The sequence below is a fragment of the Zonotrichia albicollis genome, chromosome 33 (assembly GCF_047830755.1).
Source record: "Zonotrichia albicollis isolate bZonAlb1 chromosome 33, bZonAlb1.hap1, whole genome shotgun sequence".
NCBI lineage: Eukaryota > Metazoa > Chordata > Aves > Passeriformes > Passerellidae > Zonotrichia > Zonotrichia albicollis.
In genome coordinates, this window is record NC_133851.1 from 2,827,227 (window position 1) to 2,846,206 (window position 18,980).

General features: G+C 44.0%; 1 protein-coding gene across 4 annotated transcripts in view; it reads left to right on the forward strand.

Moving 5' to 3' along the window:
- Positions 1-18,980, forward strand: part of R3HDM2 (R3H domain containing 2) — a 98,305-nt gene that overhangs the window by 65,785 nt on the left and 13,540 nt on the right. For 3 of the 4 annotated variants that reach the window (XM_074530547.1, XM_074530549.1, XM_074530546.1), the window contains exons 14-19: positions 3,072-3,161; positions 6,614-6,868; positions 9,748-9,874; positions 13,939-14,174; positions 15,496-15,650; positions 17,528-17,628. In XM_074530547.1, coding sequence (XP_074386648.1) covers positions 3,072-3,161; positions 6,614-6,868; positions 9,748-9,874; positions 13,939-14,174; positions 15,496-15,650; positions 17,528-17,628 — 964 coding nt within the window. The remainder of the gene's footprint in view (positions 1-3,071; positions 3,162-6,613; positions 6,869-9,747; positions 9,875-13,938; positions 14,175-15,495; positions 15,651-17,527; positions 17,629-18,980) is intronic. The other variant, XM_074530550.1, reaches the window with a different exon arrangement.

Sequence of the window (18,980 nt, forward strand, 5' to 3'; positions counted from 1 at the left end):
GAGGTGGTGGTGGATGGTTGGTGGATGGATGGTGGTGGGTGGGTTGGTGGATGGTGTGGATGGTGTGGGTTGGTGGATGGTGGATGGTGGGTGGTGGGATGGTGGGTGGTGGGATGGATGGGTGGTGGATGGATGGATGGATGATGGATGGTGGATGGATGGATGGTGGATGGATGGATGGATGGTGGATGATGGATGGATGATGGATGGATGGATGGATGGATGATGGATGGATGGATGGTGGATGGATGGATGGATGGATGGATGATGGATGGTGGATGGATGGATGGTGGATGGATGGATGGTGATGGATGGATGGATGGATGGATGGATGGATGGATGGTGGATGGATGGATGGATGGATGGATGGTGGATGGATGGATGGATGGATGGTGGATGGTGGATGGATGGATGGATGGATGGTGGATGGATGGATGGATGGATGGATGGATGGTGGATGGATGGATGGATGGATGGATAGATGGATGGATGGGTGGTGGATGCTGCCCTGGAATGGTTCCTGTGCTCCCCAACTCCCTGCAAAGCCCCTCTGTGTTTGCAGTTGGCTCACTTGACTTGACTAACCTTGTTGTTCCTTCTTTCTCTCCTTCCTTCCTTCCTTCCTTCCTTCCTTCCTTCCTTCCTTCCTTCCTTCCTTCCTTCCTTCCTTCCTTCCTTCCTTCCTTCCTTCCTTCCTTCCTTCCTTCCTTCCTTCCTTCCTTCCTTCCTTCCTTCCTTCCTTCCTTCCTTCCTTCCTTCCTTCCTTTTCCTTCCTTCCTTCCCTTTTCCTTCCTCCCTCCCTTCCCTTTTCCTATTTTCCTCCTCTCTTTTCTATCATTTTCCTTCTCCCTTTCCTCCCCCCTTTTCTTTCATCCTTTTCCTCCCCCCTTTTCCCCCCTCCATTTCCTCACTTTTCCTTCATTTTCCTCCTCCCCTTTCCTTCTTCCTTTCCTTCCTCATTTTCTTTCCTTCTTTTCCTCCCTTTTCCTCAATTCTCCTTCTTCCTTTTCCTTCTCCCTTTCCTTCCTTTCTTTTCCTCCCTTCCCTTCCTTTTCCTCCTCCCCTTCCTTCTTCCTTTTCCTCCCTTTTCCACCCTCCTTTTCCATCATTTTCCTCCCTACTTTTCCTCCCGTTTCCTTCCTTCTTTTCCTCCCTTTCCTTCCTCTTTCCTCCTTCTCTTCTTTCCTTTTCCTCCCTCCTTTTCCTTCATTCTCCTTCATTTTCCTCCTCCCATTTCCTTAATTCTCCTTCTTCCTTTTCCTTCTCCCTTTCCTTCCTCCTTTCCCTTCCCTTTCCCTTCCTTTTCCTTCCCCCTTTTTCCTCATTTTCCTCCCTTTTCCTTCCTTTTCCTCCTCCCCATTCCTCCCTTTTCCTTTCTCCTTTTCCTCCTTTTTCCTTCATTTTCCTTCTTTTTCCTCCTCCCCTTTCCTTCTTCCTTTTCCTCCCTTTTCCACCCTCCTTTTCCATCATTTTCCTCCCTCCTTTTCCTTCCTTTCCTTCCTCTCTCCCTTTTCCTTCCTCTTCCTCCCTTTCTTTCCTTTTTCCTCCTTCTTTTTCCTCCCTCCTTTTCCTTCATTCTCCTTCATTTTCCTCCTCCCTTTTCCTTAATTCTCTTTCTACCTTTTCCTTCTCCCTTTCCTTCCTCCCTTTTCCTCCTCCCTTTCTGTCCCTTTTCCTTCCCCCTCTTCCCTCATTTTCCTCCTACCTTTTCCTCCTTCTTTTCCTCCCTTTTCCTCCTCCTATTTCCTCCTCCCTTTTCCTTAATTGTCCTTCTTCCTTTTCCTTCTCCCTTTCCTTCCTTCCTCCCTTTGCCTCCATTTTCCTCCTCCCCTTTTCCTCCTTTTGCCTCTCTCCTTTTCCTCCCATTTCCTTCTCCTTTTCCTCCCTTTTCCTTCCTCATTTTCCTCCCTACTTTTCCTCCCTCTACTTCCTTTTTCCTCCTTCTTTTCCTCCCTTTTCCTCTGTCCTTTTCCTTCCTTTTCCTCCATTTTCCTTCCCCTTTTCCCCTAATTTTCTTCCCCCTTTTCCTCCCTTTTCCTCCCTTTCCCTTCCCCCCTTTCCTCCCTTTTCCTTCCCCCTTTTTCCTCATTTTCCTCCTTTCCCTTCCTTCTCCTCCTCCCCATTCCTCCTGTTTCCTTTCTCCTTTTCCTCCCTTTCCCTTCCTTTTCCTCCCATTTCCTTCTTCTTTTCCTCCCTTCCCTTCCTTTTTCCTCCTCTTTTCCTCCTTTTTCCTCTGTCCTTTTCCTTCCTTTTCCTCCATTTTCCTTCCCCTTTTCCCCTAATTTCTTCCCCCCCTTTCCTCCCTTTTCCTTTCCCCTTTTCCCTCATTTTCCTCCCTTTTCCTTCCTTCTCCTCCTCCCCATTCCTCCCTTTTCCTTCCTCCTTTCCCTTCCTTCTCCTCCTCCTCATTCCTCCCTTTTCCTTTCTCCTTTTCCTCCCTTTCCCTTCCTTTTCCTCCCTTTTCCTTCCTCATTTTCCTCCCTACTTTTCCTCCCTTCCCTTCCTTTTTCCTCCTTCTTTTCCTCCCTTTTCCTCTGTCCTTTTTTTTCCTTTTCCTCCATTTTCCTTCCCCTTTTCCCCTAATTTTCTTCCCCCTTTTCCTCCCTTTTCCTTCCTTTCCCTTCCCCCCTTTCCTCCCTTTTCCTTTCCCCTTTTCCCTCATTTTCCTCCCTTTTCCTTCCTTTTCCTCCTCCCCATTCCTCCTGTTTCCTTTCTCCTTTTCCTCCCTTTCCCTTCCTTTTCCTCCCATTTCCTTCTTCTTTTCCTCCCTTTTCCTTCCTCATTTTCCTCCCTTTCCTTCCTTTTTCCTCCTTCTTTTTCTCTGTCATTTTCCTTCCTTTTCCTCCATTTTCCTTCTCCTTTTCCCCTAATTTTCTTCCTCCCCTTTCCTCCCCCCTTTTCCCTCATTTTCCTCCCTTTTCCTTCCTTCTCCTCCTCCTCATTCCTCCCTTTTCCTTTCTCCTTTCCCTTCCTTCTCCTCCTCCCCATTCCTCCCTTTTCCTTTCTCCTTTTCCTCCCTTTTCCCTCATTTTCCTCCCTCCTTTCCCTGCCGTCGCTCTCTGCTGGTGCAGCCGGTGCCGGCGCTGCAGCCCGTTCCGTACTCTCCAAGCTCCTGCCCCCAAGTCCTCCTGCCAGTGTCTCCACCCCAGCAGTACAGCCTGGTACAAACCCCGGTTCCTCTCTGCTCTGTGTCTCTCGTGCTCTGTGCTGTGTTTGTGGTGTGTGAGCTTGTGCTGGGCAGGTGTGTCCCAAACACGCCCGCCCAACCCCTGGGGCTGGGGTCCCTGAGGCCGTGGCACCTCCAGTGATGGGTGCAAAGAGCCTGGGAAGAGAAAATTCAGAGCTCCAAAAAGATGCCTGAGGCCACCATGGGACCATCAGTGCTGGAGTGATGTTCTTGGAAAGAGCCTGGGAGGAGCAAATTCAGAGCTCCCAGCAGATGCCTGAGGCCACCACTGCTGGAGTGGTGCTCTTGGGAAGAGCCTGGGATGAGCAAATTCAGAACTCCAAAAAGATGCCTGAGGCCACTGCTGGTTGGAAAGAGCCTGGGAAGAGAAAATTCAGAGTTCCCAGAGCTCCCCAGCAATGCCTGAGGCCGTGGGACCACCACTGCTTCAGTGGTGGGTTTGGAAAGATCCTGGAAAGAGCAAATTCAGAGCTCCCCAGCAATGCCTGAGGCCGTGGCACCACCATTGAAGGGTGGAAAGAGCTTGGGAAGAGAAAATTCAGAGCTCCCAGAGCTCCCCAGCAATGCCTGAGGCCGTGGGACTGCCACTCTTGGGTTGGTGGCCTTGGAAGGAGCAAATCCCAAGCCCAGAGCTCCCCAGAAGATGCTTGAGGCCATGGAACCACCACTGCTTCAGTGGTGGGTTTGGAAGGATCCTGGGAAGAGCAAATTCAGAGCTCCCCGAGCTCCCCAGCAATGCCTGAGGCCGTGGCACCACCATTGAAGGGTGGAAAGAGCTTGGGAAGAGAAAATTCAGAGCTCCCAGAGCTTCCAAAAAGATGCCTGAGCCACCACTGCAGGACTGGTGGCCTTGAGAAGAGCAAATCCCAAGCCCAGAGCTCCCCAGCAATGCCTGAGGCCGTGGGACCTCCATTGATGGGTGCAAAGAGCCTGGGAAGAGAAAATTCAGAGCTCCCAGAGCTTCCAAAAAGATGTCTGAGGCCACGAGATCACCACTGCTGGTTGGAAAGAGCTTGGGAAGAGAAAATTCAGAGCTCCCAGAGTTCCCCAGCAATGCCTGAGGCCATGGGACCACCACTGCTGAGTGGGAAGAGCCTGGGAATAGCAAATTCAGAGCTCCCCAAAAGATCCCTGAGGCCATGGGACCACCACCAGTGGAGGGGTGGCCTTGGAAAAAGCCTTGGGAAGAGCAAATCCCAAACCCAGAGCTCCCCGGAAGATGTTTGAGGCCATGGAACCATCAGTGCTGGAGTGGTGGCCTTGGGAAGAGCCTGGGAGGAGCAAATTGAGAGCTCTCAGAGCTCCCAGGGCTCCCCAGACGATGCCTGAGGCCGTGGGACCACCACTGCTGGAGTGGTGGCCCTGGGAAGAGCAAATTCAGAGCTCCCAGAGCTCCCAGCAGGTGTTTGTGGCCACAGGACTGCCACTGTTGGGTTGGTGGCCTTGGGAAAAGCAAATCCCAAGCCCAGAGCTCTCCAGCAATGCCTGAGGCCATGAGACCACCACTGCTGGTTGGAAAGAGCCTGGAAAGAGTAAATCCCAAGCCCAGAGCTCCCCAGCAGATGCTTGAGGCCGCCAGTGCTGGAGTGGTGGCCTTGGGAAGAGCAAATCCCAAGCCCAGAGCTCCCCAGCAGATCCCTGAGGCCATGGGACCTCCACTGCTGGTTGGAAAGAGCAAATCCCAAGCCCAGAGCTCCCCAGAAATGCCTGAGGCCACCAGTGCTGGAGTGGTGGCCTTGGGAAGAGCAAATCCCAAGCCCAGAGCTCCCCAGCAATGCCTGAGGCCATGGAACCACCACTGCTGGGCTGGTGGCCTTGGGAAGAACTTGGGAAGAGCAAATCCCAAGCCCAAAGCTCCTCAGAAGATCCCTGAGGCCATGGGACCTCCACTGCTGGTTGGAAAGAGCAAATCCCAAGCCCAGAGCTCCCCAGCAGATCCCTGAGGCCACCAGTGCTTTAGTGGTGGCCTTGGGAAGAGCAAATCCCAAGCCCAGAGCTCCCCAGCAATGCCTGAGGCCATGGGACTGCCACTGTTGGGCTGGTGGCCTTGGGAAGAACTCGGGAAGAGCAAATCCCAAGCCCAGAGCTCCCCAGAAGATCCCTGAGGCCATGGGACCTCCACTGCTGGTTGGAAAGAGCCTGGAAAGAGCAAATCCCAAACCCAGAGCTCCCCAGCAGATGCTTGAGGCCACCAGTGCTGGAGTGGTGGCCTTGGGAAGAGCAAATCCCAAGCCCAGAGCTCCCCAGCAATGCCTGAGGCCATGGGACTGCCACTGTTGGGTTGGTGGCCTTGGAAGGAGCAAATCCCAAGCCCAGAGCTCCCCAGCAGATCCCTGAGGCCACCAGTGCTGGAGTGGTGGCCTTGGGAAGAGCCAATCCAATCCAATCCCAGAGCTCACAGAGCTCCCCAGCAGTCCTTGTGCTCACTGTGGGGTCTGGGGGCCGTGGCACCCCCTGGGCTCAGCCCAGCCCCTGTGGGGTCTCCATGTGGATCTTTTGGGAATGGTGTCCCCCCATGGGACGTGGCGGCTGGGCTGGTGTCACCCCTCGTGTCCCCAACGTCTGCTGAGCTCAGCTGGCACATCCCGTGTCCCCCTGTCCTGCTCTGGGTCTGTGGCTCGTGTTTGGGGGCTTTTGGGGGGCTTCTCTGGGACAAGGGGTGTGCATTAACCAGCAGAGCTGTGTCCTGCTGGTCGTGGCTTTTTTTGTGCCATCTCCTCCATCCTTGCCCCATTCCAGGCTGACGAGCTCAGCTGGCATGTCCCGTGTCCCCCTGTCCTGCTTGGGGCTGGGGCTCGTTTTTGGAGGGGTTTTTGGGGGGCTTCTCTGGGAGAAGAGAAGCTGTGTCCTGCTGCTCCTTTTGTCCCACCTCCTCCATCCTTGCCCTGTTCCAGGCTGATAAGCTCAGCTGGCATGTCCCCTGTCCCCCTGTCCTGCTGAGCTCAGCTGGCATGTCCCATGACCTGCTCTGTGTTTGGGGGCTTTTGGGGGGCTTCTCTGGGATCAGGGGTGTGCATTAACCAGCAGAGCTGTGTCCTGCTGCTCTTTTTGTCCCACCTGCTCCATCCTTGCCCTGTTCCAGGCCAACAAGCTCAGCTGGCGTGTCCCCCTGTCCTGCTGAGCTCAGCTGGCATGTCCCATGTCCCCCTGTCTGCTCTGGGTCTGTGGCTCGTGTCTGGGGGCTTCTCTGGGAGCAAGGGTGTGAATTACCAGCAGAGCTGTGTCCTGCTGCTCCTTTTGTCCCATCTCCTCCGTCCTTACCCCGCTCCAGACCAACGAGCTCAGCTGGCATGTCCCCTGTCCTCCTGTCCTGCTCTGTGCCTCGTGTTTGGGGGCTTTTGGGGGGCTTTTCTGGGATCAGGGGTGTGCATTTATCAGTCCTAGTGCTCCTTTTGTGCCATCTCCTCCGTCCTTACCCCGCTGCAGGCCGACGAGCTCAGCAGCCCCTTCGGGCAGATCAGCCTGAGCCGCCAGGGCTCCACAGAAGCCCCGGACCCCTCGTCGGGGATGTTCCAGCCGTCACTGCTGTCGCAGCACCCGCAGCAGCAGCCGGGCTTCATCATGGCAGCGCCCCCCGGGCAGCCCATCCCCACCTCCAGCTACTCTGCCTCGGGGCACACGGCCCCCAGCCAGCCCCAGCCGGTGCTGCAGCCCCAGGGCTACATCCAGGCCCCCCAGCAGGTAACGGGCACGGGGCCTGGGGAGGGGGCCCTAGGAATTGAGGCTGGCTCCGTGCTCTTAGAAGGGTGATTTATTGTTATATTGCATATGATATGATGTGATATTATATTATATTATAGTATATTATAGTATATTATAGTATATTATAGTATATTATAGTATAGTATATTACAGTATAGTATATTATAGTATAGTATATTATAGTATATGATAGTATATGATAGTATATTACTTTACATTACATTATATGATATTATTTTATATGTTATGGTATATTACATTATATCATATATTACATTACATTACATTACATTACATTATCTCATATCATACTACATGATATTATACAATGTTATATTCTATTATACAATATGTTGTTATACAACATCATTATATTATATTATGTTATGTTATGTTATGTTATGTTATGTTATGTTATGTTATGTTATGTTATGTTATGTTATATTATAGTATATGATAGTATATGATAGCATATTACTTTACGTTACATTATATGATATTATTTTATATGTTATGGTATATTACATTATATCATATATTACATTACATTATCTCATATCATACTACATGATATTATACAATGTTATATTCTATTATACAATATGTTATTATACAACATCATTATATTATATTATATTATATTATATTATATTATATTATATTATATTATATTATGTTATATTATATTATATTATGTTATGTTATATTATAGTATATGATAGTATATGATAGTATATTACTTTACATTACATTATATGATATTATTTTATATGTTATGGTATATTACATTATATCATATATTACATTACATTACATTACATTATCTCGTATCATACTACATGATATTATACAATGTTATATTCTATTATACAATATGTTATTATACAACATCATTATATTATATTATATTATATATTATATTATATTATGTTATGTTATGTTATGTTATGTTATGTTATGTTATGTTATGTTATGTTATGTTATATTATAGTATATGATAGTATATGATAGTATATGATAGTATATTACATTACGTTACATTATATGATATTATTTTATATGTTATGGTATATTACATTATATCATATATTACATTACATTACATTACATTATCTCATCATACTACATGATATTATACAATGTTATATTCTATTACACAATATGTTATTACACAATATCATATTATTATATTATAATAATAAGCAGCGGGCTTCAATCCTGCAGGAAGGCATTGCTTTGCATGAGAGGATGTGAAAATTCAGTTTTTCTATGGGAATATATTATATTCCCAGAGAAATATTATATTATATTATATTATATTATATTATATTATATTATATTATATTATATTATATTATATTATATTATATTATATTATATTATATTTTTATAATATCATATTGTTATAACATTATATGATATTATCTTATATGGTATGGTATATTACATTATATTACATTATATCATATTACATTACATTACATTCTCTCATATCATACTACATGATATTATACAATATGATATTATGATATGATATAAAATGATATTATATGATATGATATTATGTTATGTTATATCGTATAATATCATATTATATTATACCATATCATATCATATTACATTATGTGGAAATATATATGTCTGGGGACATCCCCAGAGCTGGCAGGCCTGAGGTTGCTGAGGATGGGGTTTGAGAGTCTGACTTCATGTTCTTAGAAGGCTGATTTATTATTATATTACATTATATTACATTATATTACATTACATTACATTATACAAAACAATATTATATGATATGATACGATATTATGTGATATTATATTTTATATTACATTACATTACATTGCATGGTATGGTATGAGATATGATATGATGTGATAATATATTATATTATATTATATTATATTATATTATATTATATTATATTATATTATATTATATTATATTATATTATATTATATTATATTATATTATATTATTATAATAATATATTATTATATTATGTTATATTAATAATATAATTATTATTAATAATAATTATAATAATTAATTAATATTAATTAATTAATTTTAATTAAATATTAATTAAATAAATAATAATTATTATTAATAATATATTAATAATATATTATTATATTATGTTATATTACGTTATATTATGTTATGTTATGTTATATTATATTATATTATATTATATTATATTATATTATATTAAAAATACACTAAAGAATAGAGATAGGATACAGACAGAAGGCTACAAAGAATTGATAATGAAAAGCTCTTGACCCCTTGCTGAGTCCTGACACAGCCTGACCATGACTGGTCATTAAATCCAAATAAAAAAATCTCCACATTCCAGAGCAGCAAAACACAGGAGAAACAAACCAGGAAAAAATCATTATTTACACATCATTTACATTATTTACATTTACATTTCATTTCTGAGGCCTGTCAGCTTCTCAGGAGAGAAAAGAAAACCGAACAAAAGGCTTTCTCATAAAAAATATATATATAAATTTATATATATATATATATATATATAAAAAAATATATATAATATATATATTTATATATATATATATAAAATATATATATATAAATATATATAAATATATATATTTATATATATATATTTATATATATAAATATATATATATATATTTTTATATATATATATTTATATATATATAAATATATATATATATATATATATATATATATATATATATATATATATATAAATGTTTCCGTAAAACATAAATAAATTATATTTTCCACAAAATACATTAAAAAATCAGTTTTCTTGCTCCTGCTGCCTGCTGTGCTCTCACCACTGGGATTTTTTTTTTTTTTTGCAGATTCAGGTTTCTTACTACCCCCCTGGGCAGTACCCCAACTCCAGCCAGCAATACCGACCCCTCAGTCACCCAGTGGCCTACAGCTCCCAGCGCCCCCAGCAGCTCCCCCAGCAGTCCCAGCAGCCAGGTAAGGCCTAAAAAAGGGTTAAAAAAGGGTTAAAAAGGGTTAAAAAAGGGTTAAAAAAGGGTTAAAAAAAGGTTAAAAAAGGCTTAAAGGGGTGAATTTTCCCATTCTTGCTGGTTTGATTTGCTCCAGGGATCTCCCCGGTGCTGGCTGTTGTTGCTGGTGGGTGGGAAATTGGGGTCTGTCTGTCTGTCTGTCTGTCTGTCTGTCTGTCTGCAGAGGGGTGGTGTCCTTCCCTCCCTCTTGCCAGGGGATGGAATGAGGGGGATTTAAACCCCACTGAGGGAATTTAGAGCCAGGAAATTCCCTTGGGTGTGTTTAAATCTGCTCCTGCTTTCCCTTCTCTACAGCAGGAGGTGGCGGGCAAAGGCGGGATTTGATTCCCTAAATCTTGAATTTGGGGTTATTTATTCCCTAAATCTTAAATCTGGGGTTATTTATTCCCTAAATCTTAAATTTGGGGTTATTTATTCCCTAAATTTTAAATTTGAGGTTATTTATTCCCTAAATCTTAAATCTGAGGTTATTTATTCCTTAAATTTGGGGTTATTTATTCCCTAAATTTTAAATCTGAGGTTATTTGTTCCCTAAATCTTAAATCTGAGGTTATTTTTTCCCTAAATCTGGGGTTATTTATTCCCTAAATCTTAAATCTGAGGTTATTTAGTCCCTAAATCTTGAATTTGGGGTTATTTATTCCCTACATCTTAAATCTGGGGTTATTTATTCCCCAAATCTTGAATTTGGGGTTATTTAATCCCTAAATCTAAAATCTGGGATTATAAATTCCCTAAATCTTGAATTTGGGGTTATTAATTCCCTAAATCTTAAATTTGGGGTTATTTTCTCCCTAAAACGTAAATTTGGGGTTATTTTTTCCCTAAATCGTAAATCTGGAGTTATTTAGTCCCTAAATCTTAAATTTGGGGTTATTTATTCCCCAAATCTTGAATTTGGGGTTATTTATTCCCTAAATATTAAATTTGGGGTTATTTCCTGTGTCTAACTCTAAGTTACTTCATTAAAATCCTGTTCTGGCACTGAATATAAAGGGAGAATATAAAGTCAGGGGCTTCCCTTGAGTGTGTTTAAATCTGCTCCAAGGGAAACCCTTCCCCATTCTTCAACAGAAGCAAGATTTGATTCCCTGAATCTTAAATTTGGGGTTATTAATTCCCTAAATTTTGAGTTATTTATTCCCTTAATATTAAATCTGAAGTTATTTATTCCCTAAATTTTAAATCTGAGGTTATTTATTCCTTAAATCTGGGGTTATTTATTCCCTAAATTTTAAGTCTGAAGTTATTTATTCCCTAAATTTGGAGTTATTTATTCCCTAAATTTTAGATCTGAGGTTATTTATTCCCTAAATCTGAGGTTGTTTATTCCCTAAATCTGAGGTTATTTATTCCTTAAATCTGGGGTTATTAATTCCCTAAATATTGAATTTGGGGTTATTTATTCCCCAAATCTTGAATTTGGGGTTATTTATTCCCTAAATCTTAAATCTGAGGTTATTTATTCCTTAAATTTTGAGTTATTTATTCCCTAAATTTTAAATCTGAAGTTGTTTATTCCCTAAATTTTAAATCTGAGGTTATTTATTCCCTAAATCTTGAATTTCGGGTTAATTACTCCCTAAATTATAAATCTGGGGTTATTTATTCCCTAAATTTTAAATCTGAGGTTATTTATTCCTTAAATTTGCAGTTATTTATTCCCTAAATCTTGAATCTGGGGTTATTTATTGTCTAAATATTAAATATGAGGTTATTTAGTCCCTAAATCTTGAATTTGGGGTTATTTATTCCCTAAATCTTAAATCTGAGGTTATTTATTCCTTAAATTTTGGGTTATTTATTCCCTAAATTTTAAATCTGAAGTTGTTTATTCCCTAGATTTTAAATCTGAGGTTATTTATTCCCTAAATCTGAGGTTATTTTTTCCCTAAATCTGAAGTTATTTATTCCCTACATTTTAAATCTGAGGTTATTTATTCCCTAAATCTGGGGTTATTTATTCCCTAAACCTGTGGTTATTTATTCCTTAAATTTTAAATCTGAGGTTATTTATTCCCTAAATCTGGGGTTATTTATTCCCTAAATTTTAAATCTGAGGTTATTTATTCCCTAAATCTGAGGTTATTTATTCCTTAAATTTGGAGTTATTTATTCCCTAAATTTTAAATCTGAGGTGATTTATTCCCTAAATCTTGAATCTGGGGTTATTTATTATCTAAATATTAAATATGAGGTTATTTTTTCCCTAAATCTGGGATTATTTATTCCCTAAATCTGAGGTTATTTATTCCCTAAATCTTAAATCTGAGGTTATTTTTTCCCTAAATCTGAGGTTATTTATTCCTTAAATTTGGAGTTATTTATTCCCTAAATTTTAAATCTGAGGTTATTTTTTCCCTAAATCTGGGGTTATTTATTCCCTAAATCTTAAATCTGAGGTTATTTTTTCCCTAAATCTGGGGTTATTTATTCCTTAAATCTTAAATCTGAGGATATTTATTCCCTAAATCTTGAATCTGGGGTTATTTATTGTCTAAATATTAAATCTGAGGTTATTTTTTCCCTAAACCTGGGGTTATTTATTCCCTAAATCTGGGGTTATTTATTCCCTAAATCTTAAATCTGAGGTTATTTTTTCCCTAAATCTGAGGTTATTTATTCCCTAAACCTGGGGTTATTTACTCCCTAAATTTTAAATCTGGGGTTATTTTTTTCCCTGAATTTTAAATCTGAGGTTATTTATTCCTTAAATTTTGAGTTATTTATTCCCTTAATCTTAAATGTGAAGTTATTTATTCCCGACATTTTAAGCCTGAGGTTATTTATTCCCTAAATCTGGGGTTATTTATTCCCTAAATTTTAAGTCTGAAGTTATTTATTCCCTAAATTTGGAGTTATTTATTCCCTAAATTTTAGATCTGAGGTTATTTATTCCCTAAATCTGAGGTTATTTATTCCCTAAACCTGGGGTTATTTATTCCCTAAATTTTGAGTTATTTATTCCCTTAATATTAAATCTGAAGTTATTTATTCCCTACATTTTAAATCTGAGGTTATTTATTCCCTAAATCTGGGGTTATTTATTCCCTACATTTTAAATCTGTGGTTATTTATTCCCTAAATCTGAGGTTATTTATTCCCTAAATCTGAGGGTATTTATTCCCTAAATTTTAAATCTGAGGTTATTTTTTCCCTAAATCTGAGGTTATTTATTCCCTAAACCTGGGGTTATTTATTCCCTAAATCTGTGGTTATTTTTTCCCTAAATCTGAAGTTATTTATTCCCTACATTTTAAATCTGAGGTTATTTATTCCTTAAATCTGGGGTTATTTATTCCCTAAATTTTAAATCTGAGGTTATTTATTCCCTAAATTTGGAGTTATTTATTCCCTAAATTTTAAGTCTGAAGTTATTTATTCCCTAAATTTGGAGTTATTTATTCCCTCAGTTTTAAATCTGAGGTTGTTTATTCCCTAAATCTGAGGTTATTTATTCCCTAAATCTGAGGTTATTTATTCCCTAAATCTGAGGTTATTTATTCCCTAAATCTGGGGTTATTTATTCCCTAAATCTGAGGTTATTTATTCCTTAAATTTGGAGTTATTTATTCCCTAAATTTTAAATCTGAAGTTGTTTATTCCCTAAATTTTAAATCTGAGGTTATTCATTCCCTAAATCTTGAATTTCGGGTTAATTACTCCCTAAATTATAAATCTGGGGTTATTTATTCCCTAAATCGGGATTATTTATTCCCTAAATCTGAGGGTTATTTATTCCCTAAATCTTAAATCTGAGGTTATTTATTCCCTAAACCTGTGGTTATTTATTCCCTAAACCTGTGGTTATTTATTCCCTCAGTTTTAAATCTGAGGTTATTTATTCCCTAAACCTGGGGTTATTTATTCCCTAAACCTGTGGTTATTTATTCCCTCAGTTTTAAATCTGAGGTTATTTATTCCCTAAACCTGTGGTTATTTATTCCCCAAATCTCCAACCCGTTGTCATTTCCCGTGTCCCTGTGAGTGACTCCATTCCTGTCGTGGCAGGTTTACAGCCCCTGATGTCCAACCAGCAGCAGAGCTACCAGGGCGTGCTGGGGGTGCAGCAGGCGCAGCCCCCCGGGCTCCTCAGCAGCCAGAGGAACAATCTGGGGGGGCAGATGCAGAACGTGCTGGGGGTGCAGCAGGCACAGCCCCCCGGGCTGCTCAGCGCCCAGAGGAGCAGCATGGGCAGCCAGATGCAAGGGCTGATGGTGCAGTACACAGCCCTGCCCTCGTACCAGGTGGGCACCGCGGGGCTGGGCAGGGGGCTCAAGGTGGGCTGGATGGGCCCAAGGGGTCCCACAGAGCTGGGGATTTGCTCACAGGGATGGGCAGGGGGCTCAGGCTGGGCAGGATGTGCCCAAGGGATGCCCCAGAGCTGGGGATTTGCTCACAGGGATGATGAGGGCACATCCATGATGGGATCTGTGGGGCACATCTGGAGCTGGAGATCTGGGGAGGAGGGTCCTGGCTGGGTAGAATGTGCCCAAGGGATCACCCAGATGTGGGGATTTGCTCACAGGGATGAGGAGGGCACATCCATGTGGGGCACATCTGGAGCTGGAGGGCTGGGAGGTTGCTGTGGGCTGTCAGAAAAACCCACCTGGAGTTTTTCACCCGCTGGGCACCTGCTCCTCTCAGCCTGGGGTGCTGGGGAGGGGGCTCAAGATGAGCAGGATGTGCCCAAGGATCCCCTAAAGTTGGGGGTTTCCTCATAGGGATGAGGAGGGCACATACATGTGGGCATCTGTGGGGCACATCTGGGGCAGGAGAGCTGGGCAGGGGGCTCAGGCTGGGCAGGATGTGCCCAAGGGTGGGGATTTGCTCCCAGGGATGAAGAGGGCACTTCCATGTGGGGATCTGTGGGGCACATCTGGAGCAGGAGGACTGGGCAGGATGTGCCCAAGGGATACCCCAAAAGTGGGGATTTGCTCCCAGGGCATCTGTGGGGCACATCTGGAGCTGGGAGAACCTCTGGGAGGGGGCTCAGGCTGGGCAGGAGGTACCCAAGGGATGCCCCAAAGGAGGGGATTTGCTCACAGAGGTGAGGAGGGCACATCCATGAGGGCATCTGTGGGGCACATCTGGAGTTGGAGATCTGGGGAGGAGGGTCCTGGCTGGGTAGAATGTGCCCAAGGGATCACCCAGATGTGGGGATTTGCTCACAGGGATGAGGAGGGCACATCCATGTGGGGCACATCTGGAGCTGGAGGGCTGGGAGGTTGCTCTGGGATGTCAGAAAAACCCACCTGGAGTTTTTCACCCTGCTGGGCACCTGCTCCTCTCAGCCTGGGGTGCTGGGGAGGGGGCTCAAGATGAGCAGGATGTGCCCAAGGATCCCCTAAAGTTGGGGGTTTCCTCATAGGGATGGGGAGGGCACATACATGTGGGCATCTGTGGGGCACATCTGGAGCTGGGAGACCCTCTGGGAAGGGCTGTGCCAGGGGGAGGTTGCTGTGGGCTGTCAGAAAATCCCACCTGGAGTCTCCTCAGCCTGCTGGGTGTCTTTGGGCCGTTTTCCCTGCTCTGTTTCTCTCACCTGCTGCTCTCCTCCCTGCCCAGGTGCCCATGGCCAGTGAATCCCAGAACGTGGTCCAGCAGCCCTTCCAGCAGCCCGTGCTGGTGCCAGCCAGCCAGTCTGTGCAGGGCGGGCTCCAGGCTGGAGGGGTGCCCATCTACTACAGTGTCATCCCCAGTGCCCAGCAGAATGGCACCAGGTAAAGCTGGGGCAGCTGCCAGGGGGTGAAGAGGGAGCTGTGCCCACAGTTTGGGGGGTTTGGGGGTGTCCTGTCAAGGGCAGGAGCCTTGGGAAAAGCTGGGATTGATGTAAAAATACAATACACAGAGATTGAGGAGAAAAATCATAAATTTATGCTTTTATAGTTGTAAGTAAGAGTTGTAAGTGAGAAACTGCCTTGATAAGGTGGTGAAGGGTTTATAATGTAGGAAACTGTTGATAAAATGGTGAGGGGTTTATATATAGGAAAGTTTATTAAGATGGTGAGGGGTTTATAATGTAGGAAACAACCCAGCAGAATGGTACCAGGTAAAGCTGTGGCAGCTGCCAGGCAGCTGTGCCCACAGTTTTGGGGGGTTTGGGGGTGTTCTGTCAAGGGCAGGAGCCTTGGGAAAAGCTGGGATTGATGTAAAAATACAGAACACAGAGATTGAGGAGAAAAATCATAAATTTATGCTTTTATAGTTGTAAGGGTTGTGAGTTGTGAGAAACTGCCTTGATAAGGTGGTGAAGGGTTTATAATGTAGGAAACTGTATTGATAAAATGATGAGGGGTTTATAATGTAGGAAACTTCATTAGTAAGGTGGTGAGGGGTTTGTAATGTAGAAAAATGCATAGATAAATAGTGAGGGGTTTATAATGTAGGAAACTGTATTGATAAAATGATGAGGGGTTTATAATGTAGGAAACTTCATTAGTAAGGTGGTGAGGGGTTTGTAATGTAGAAAAATGCATAGATAAATAGTGAGGGGTTTATAATGTAGGAAACTGTATTGATAAAATGGTGAGGGGTTTATATAAAGGAAAGTTTATTAAGATGGTGAGGGGTTTATAATGTAGAAAAATGCAATGATAAGATGTTCAGGGGTTTATAATATAGGAAACTGTATTGAAGAGATGGTGAGGGGTTTATAATGTAGGAAACTGCCCAGCAGAATGGCACCAGGTAAAGCTGTGGCAGCTGCCAGGCAGCTGTGCCCACAGTTTTGGGGGGTTTGGGGGTGTTCTGTCAAGGGCAGGAGCCTTGGGAAAAGCTGGGATTGGTGTAAAAATACAACACACAAACAGCTGGTGATTGTTCACAGCCCTTGGGGTGGTGTTAGTTTTTATACTAAAAACTGTGTGTACAATATTTACACTTAATTCCCAATACCTATCACCCATGTTAGACAGTGAGCTTCTGTTCTAAACCAATCTAAAAGTGGCACCATCACAGCAAAAGATGGAGGCCAAGAAGAAGAAGAAGGAGGGCAGGACATGCCCACATTCCTCCATTTTGCCCCCTGAACCCCCATTCTAAAAACCCTAAAAAATCCATTTTTCACCCAGTGATTAATTCACTATTATTTTACTCAAACTCTTGTGGCTTGTAACTCCTCACACAAAGCTGGTGATTGTTTCCAGCCCTTGGGGTGGTGTTCGTTTTTTATACTAAAATCTACATGTACAATATTTACACTTAACGCCCAATACCTATCACCTGTGTTAGACAGTGCATTTCTGTTCTAAACCAATCCCAAAGTGCCAACATCACCCAGAAAATGGAGAACAAGAAGAAGAAGGAGAAGGGCTGGACACACCCAGATTCTTCCATCTTGCCTCTTGAACCCCCATTCTAAAAACCCCCAAAAATCCATTTTTCACCCTGTGATAAATTCACCATCATTCTACTCAAACTTTCTTGACTTGCAATCCTTCATATAAAGGTTGGGAATTGTTCTTTCCAAGGGCTAAACCACAGTCCCGGGGGTCTTGTGCTCTGTGCCAGGGTCTCTGAGCCCCCAGGGCAGGGTCTCCAGAGGGGTTTGGGTTCCCAAGCCCATCCTGGATGCTGACCTGCCCCCTGTGCTCCCCAGCCCGTCCGTGGGGTTCCTGCAGCCCCCAGGCTCCGAGCAGTACCAGCTGCCGCAGTCGCCGGCGCCCTGCAGCCCTCCCCAGATGCAGCAGCAGTATTCAGGTACCAGGCGGGCACTGGGCAAGGCTGGCACCCCCTGCAGAGGTGGCAGCAGCCGTTGGGCTCTGGAGGTGCCACTTCACAGCCAAGCTGCTGTGCCAGGGGAACGGTCAGGGTGGGGGGCACTGGGGGGTGCTGGCATCTCCCTGCCAGGGTGGGCACAGGGTGGAGGGAGCTGGGGGGGCTCTGGGGTGGTGAGAGAGGGGAAAAGCTGCAGATGGGGAGGTTGGGGAGTCCTGCTCCTGTCACAGCTGCTGGCAGTGAGCTGGGGCAGGAGCTGGGCTGGGATTATGGAGGTTTGGGCTTGGGGAGCTACAGGAGCTGAGCTGGGATTATGGAGGTCTGGGCCTGGAGCAGGATCTGAGCTGGGATGATGAATCTGGACCTGTATCTGATCTGGGATGATGGAAATTTGGGTCTGGAGCAGGATCTGAGCTGGGATGATGGATCTGGACCTGGATCTTAGCTGGGATGATGGAGGCCTGGGCCTGGTTCAGGATCTGAGCTGGGCTGAGGGAGATCTGGGCCTGGTGCAGAAGCTGAGCTGGGATGATCAATCTGGACCTGTATCTGAGCTGGGATGATGGAAATTTGGGCCTGGTTCAGGATCTGAGCTGGGATGATGGATCTGGACCTGGATCTGAGCTGGGATGATGGAGGTCTGGGCTTGGGGAGCTGCAGGATCTGAGCTGGGCTGAGGGAGATCTGGGCCTGGTGCAGGATTTGAGCTGGGATGATGAATCTGGACCTGGATCTGATCTGGGATGATGGAAATTTGGGTCTGGAGCAGGATCTGAGCTGGGATGATGGATCTGGACCTGGATCTTAGCTGGGATGATGGAGGCCTGGGCCTGGTTCAGGATCTGAGCTGGGCTGAGGGAGATCTGGGCCTGGTTCAGGATCTGAGCTGGGATGATGGAAATTTGGGTCTGGAGCAGGATCTGAGCTGGGATGATGGAGATCTGGGCCTGGTTCAGGATCTGAGCTGGGATGATGGATCTGGACCTGGATCTGAGCTGGGATGATGGAGGTCTGGGCTTGGGGAGCTGCAGGATCTGAGCTGGGATGATGGAGATCTGGGCCTGGTGCAGGATTTGAGCTGGGATGATGGATCTGGACCTGGATCTGATCTGGGATGATGGAAATTTGGGTCTGGAGCAGGATCTGAGCTGGGATGATGAATCTGGGCCTGGATCTGTGCCTGGAGTTTTGTGGAGATGCTCAGAGCTGTCACTGAGCTGCCATCCCTCACCTTGGCTCCCGTTTCTCCTGCATTAAACACCAATCACTCCCAGGTGTAACCTTGGCTATCGGAGAGGGATCCCCAGAGGGTCCTGGTGGGGCTTTTCCAAGCT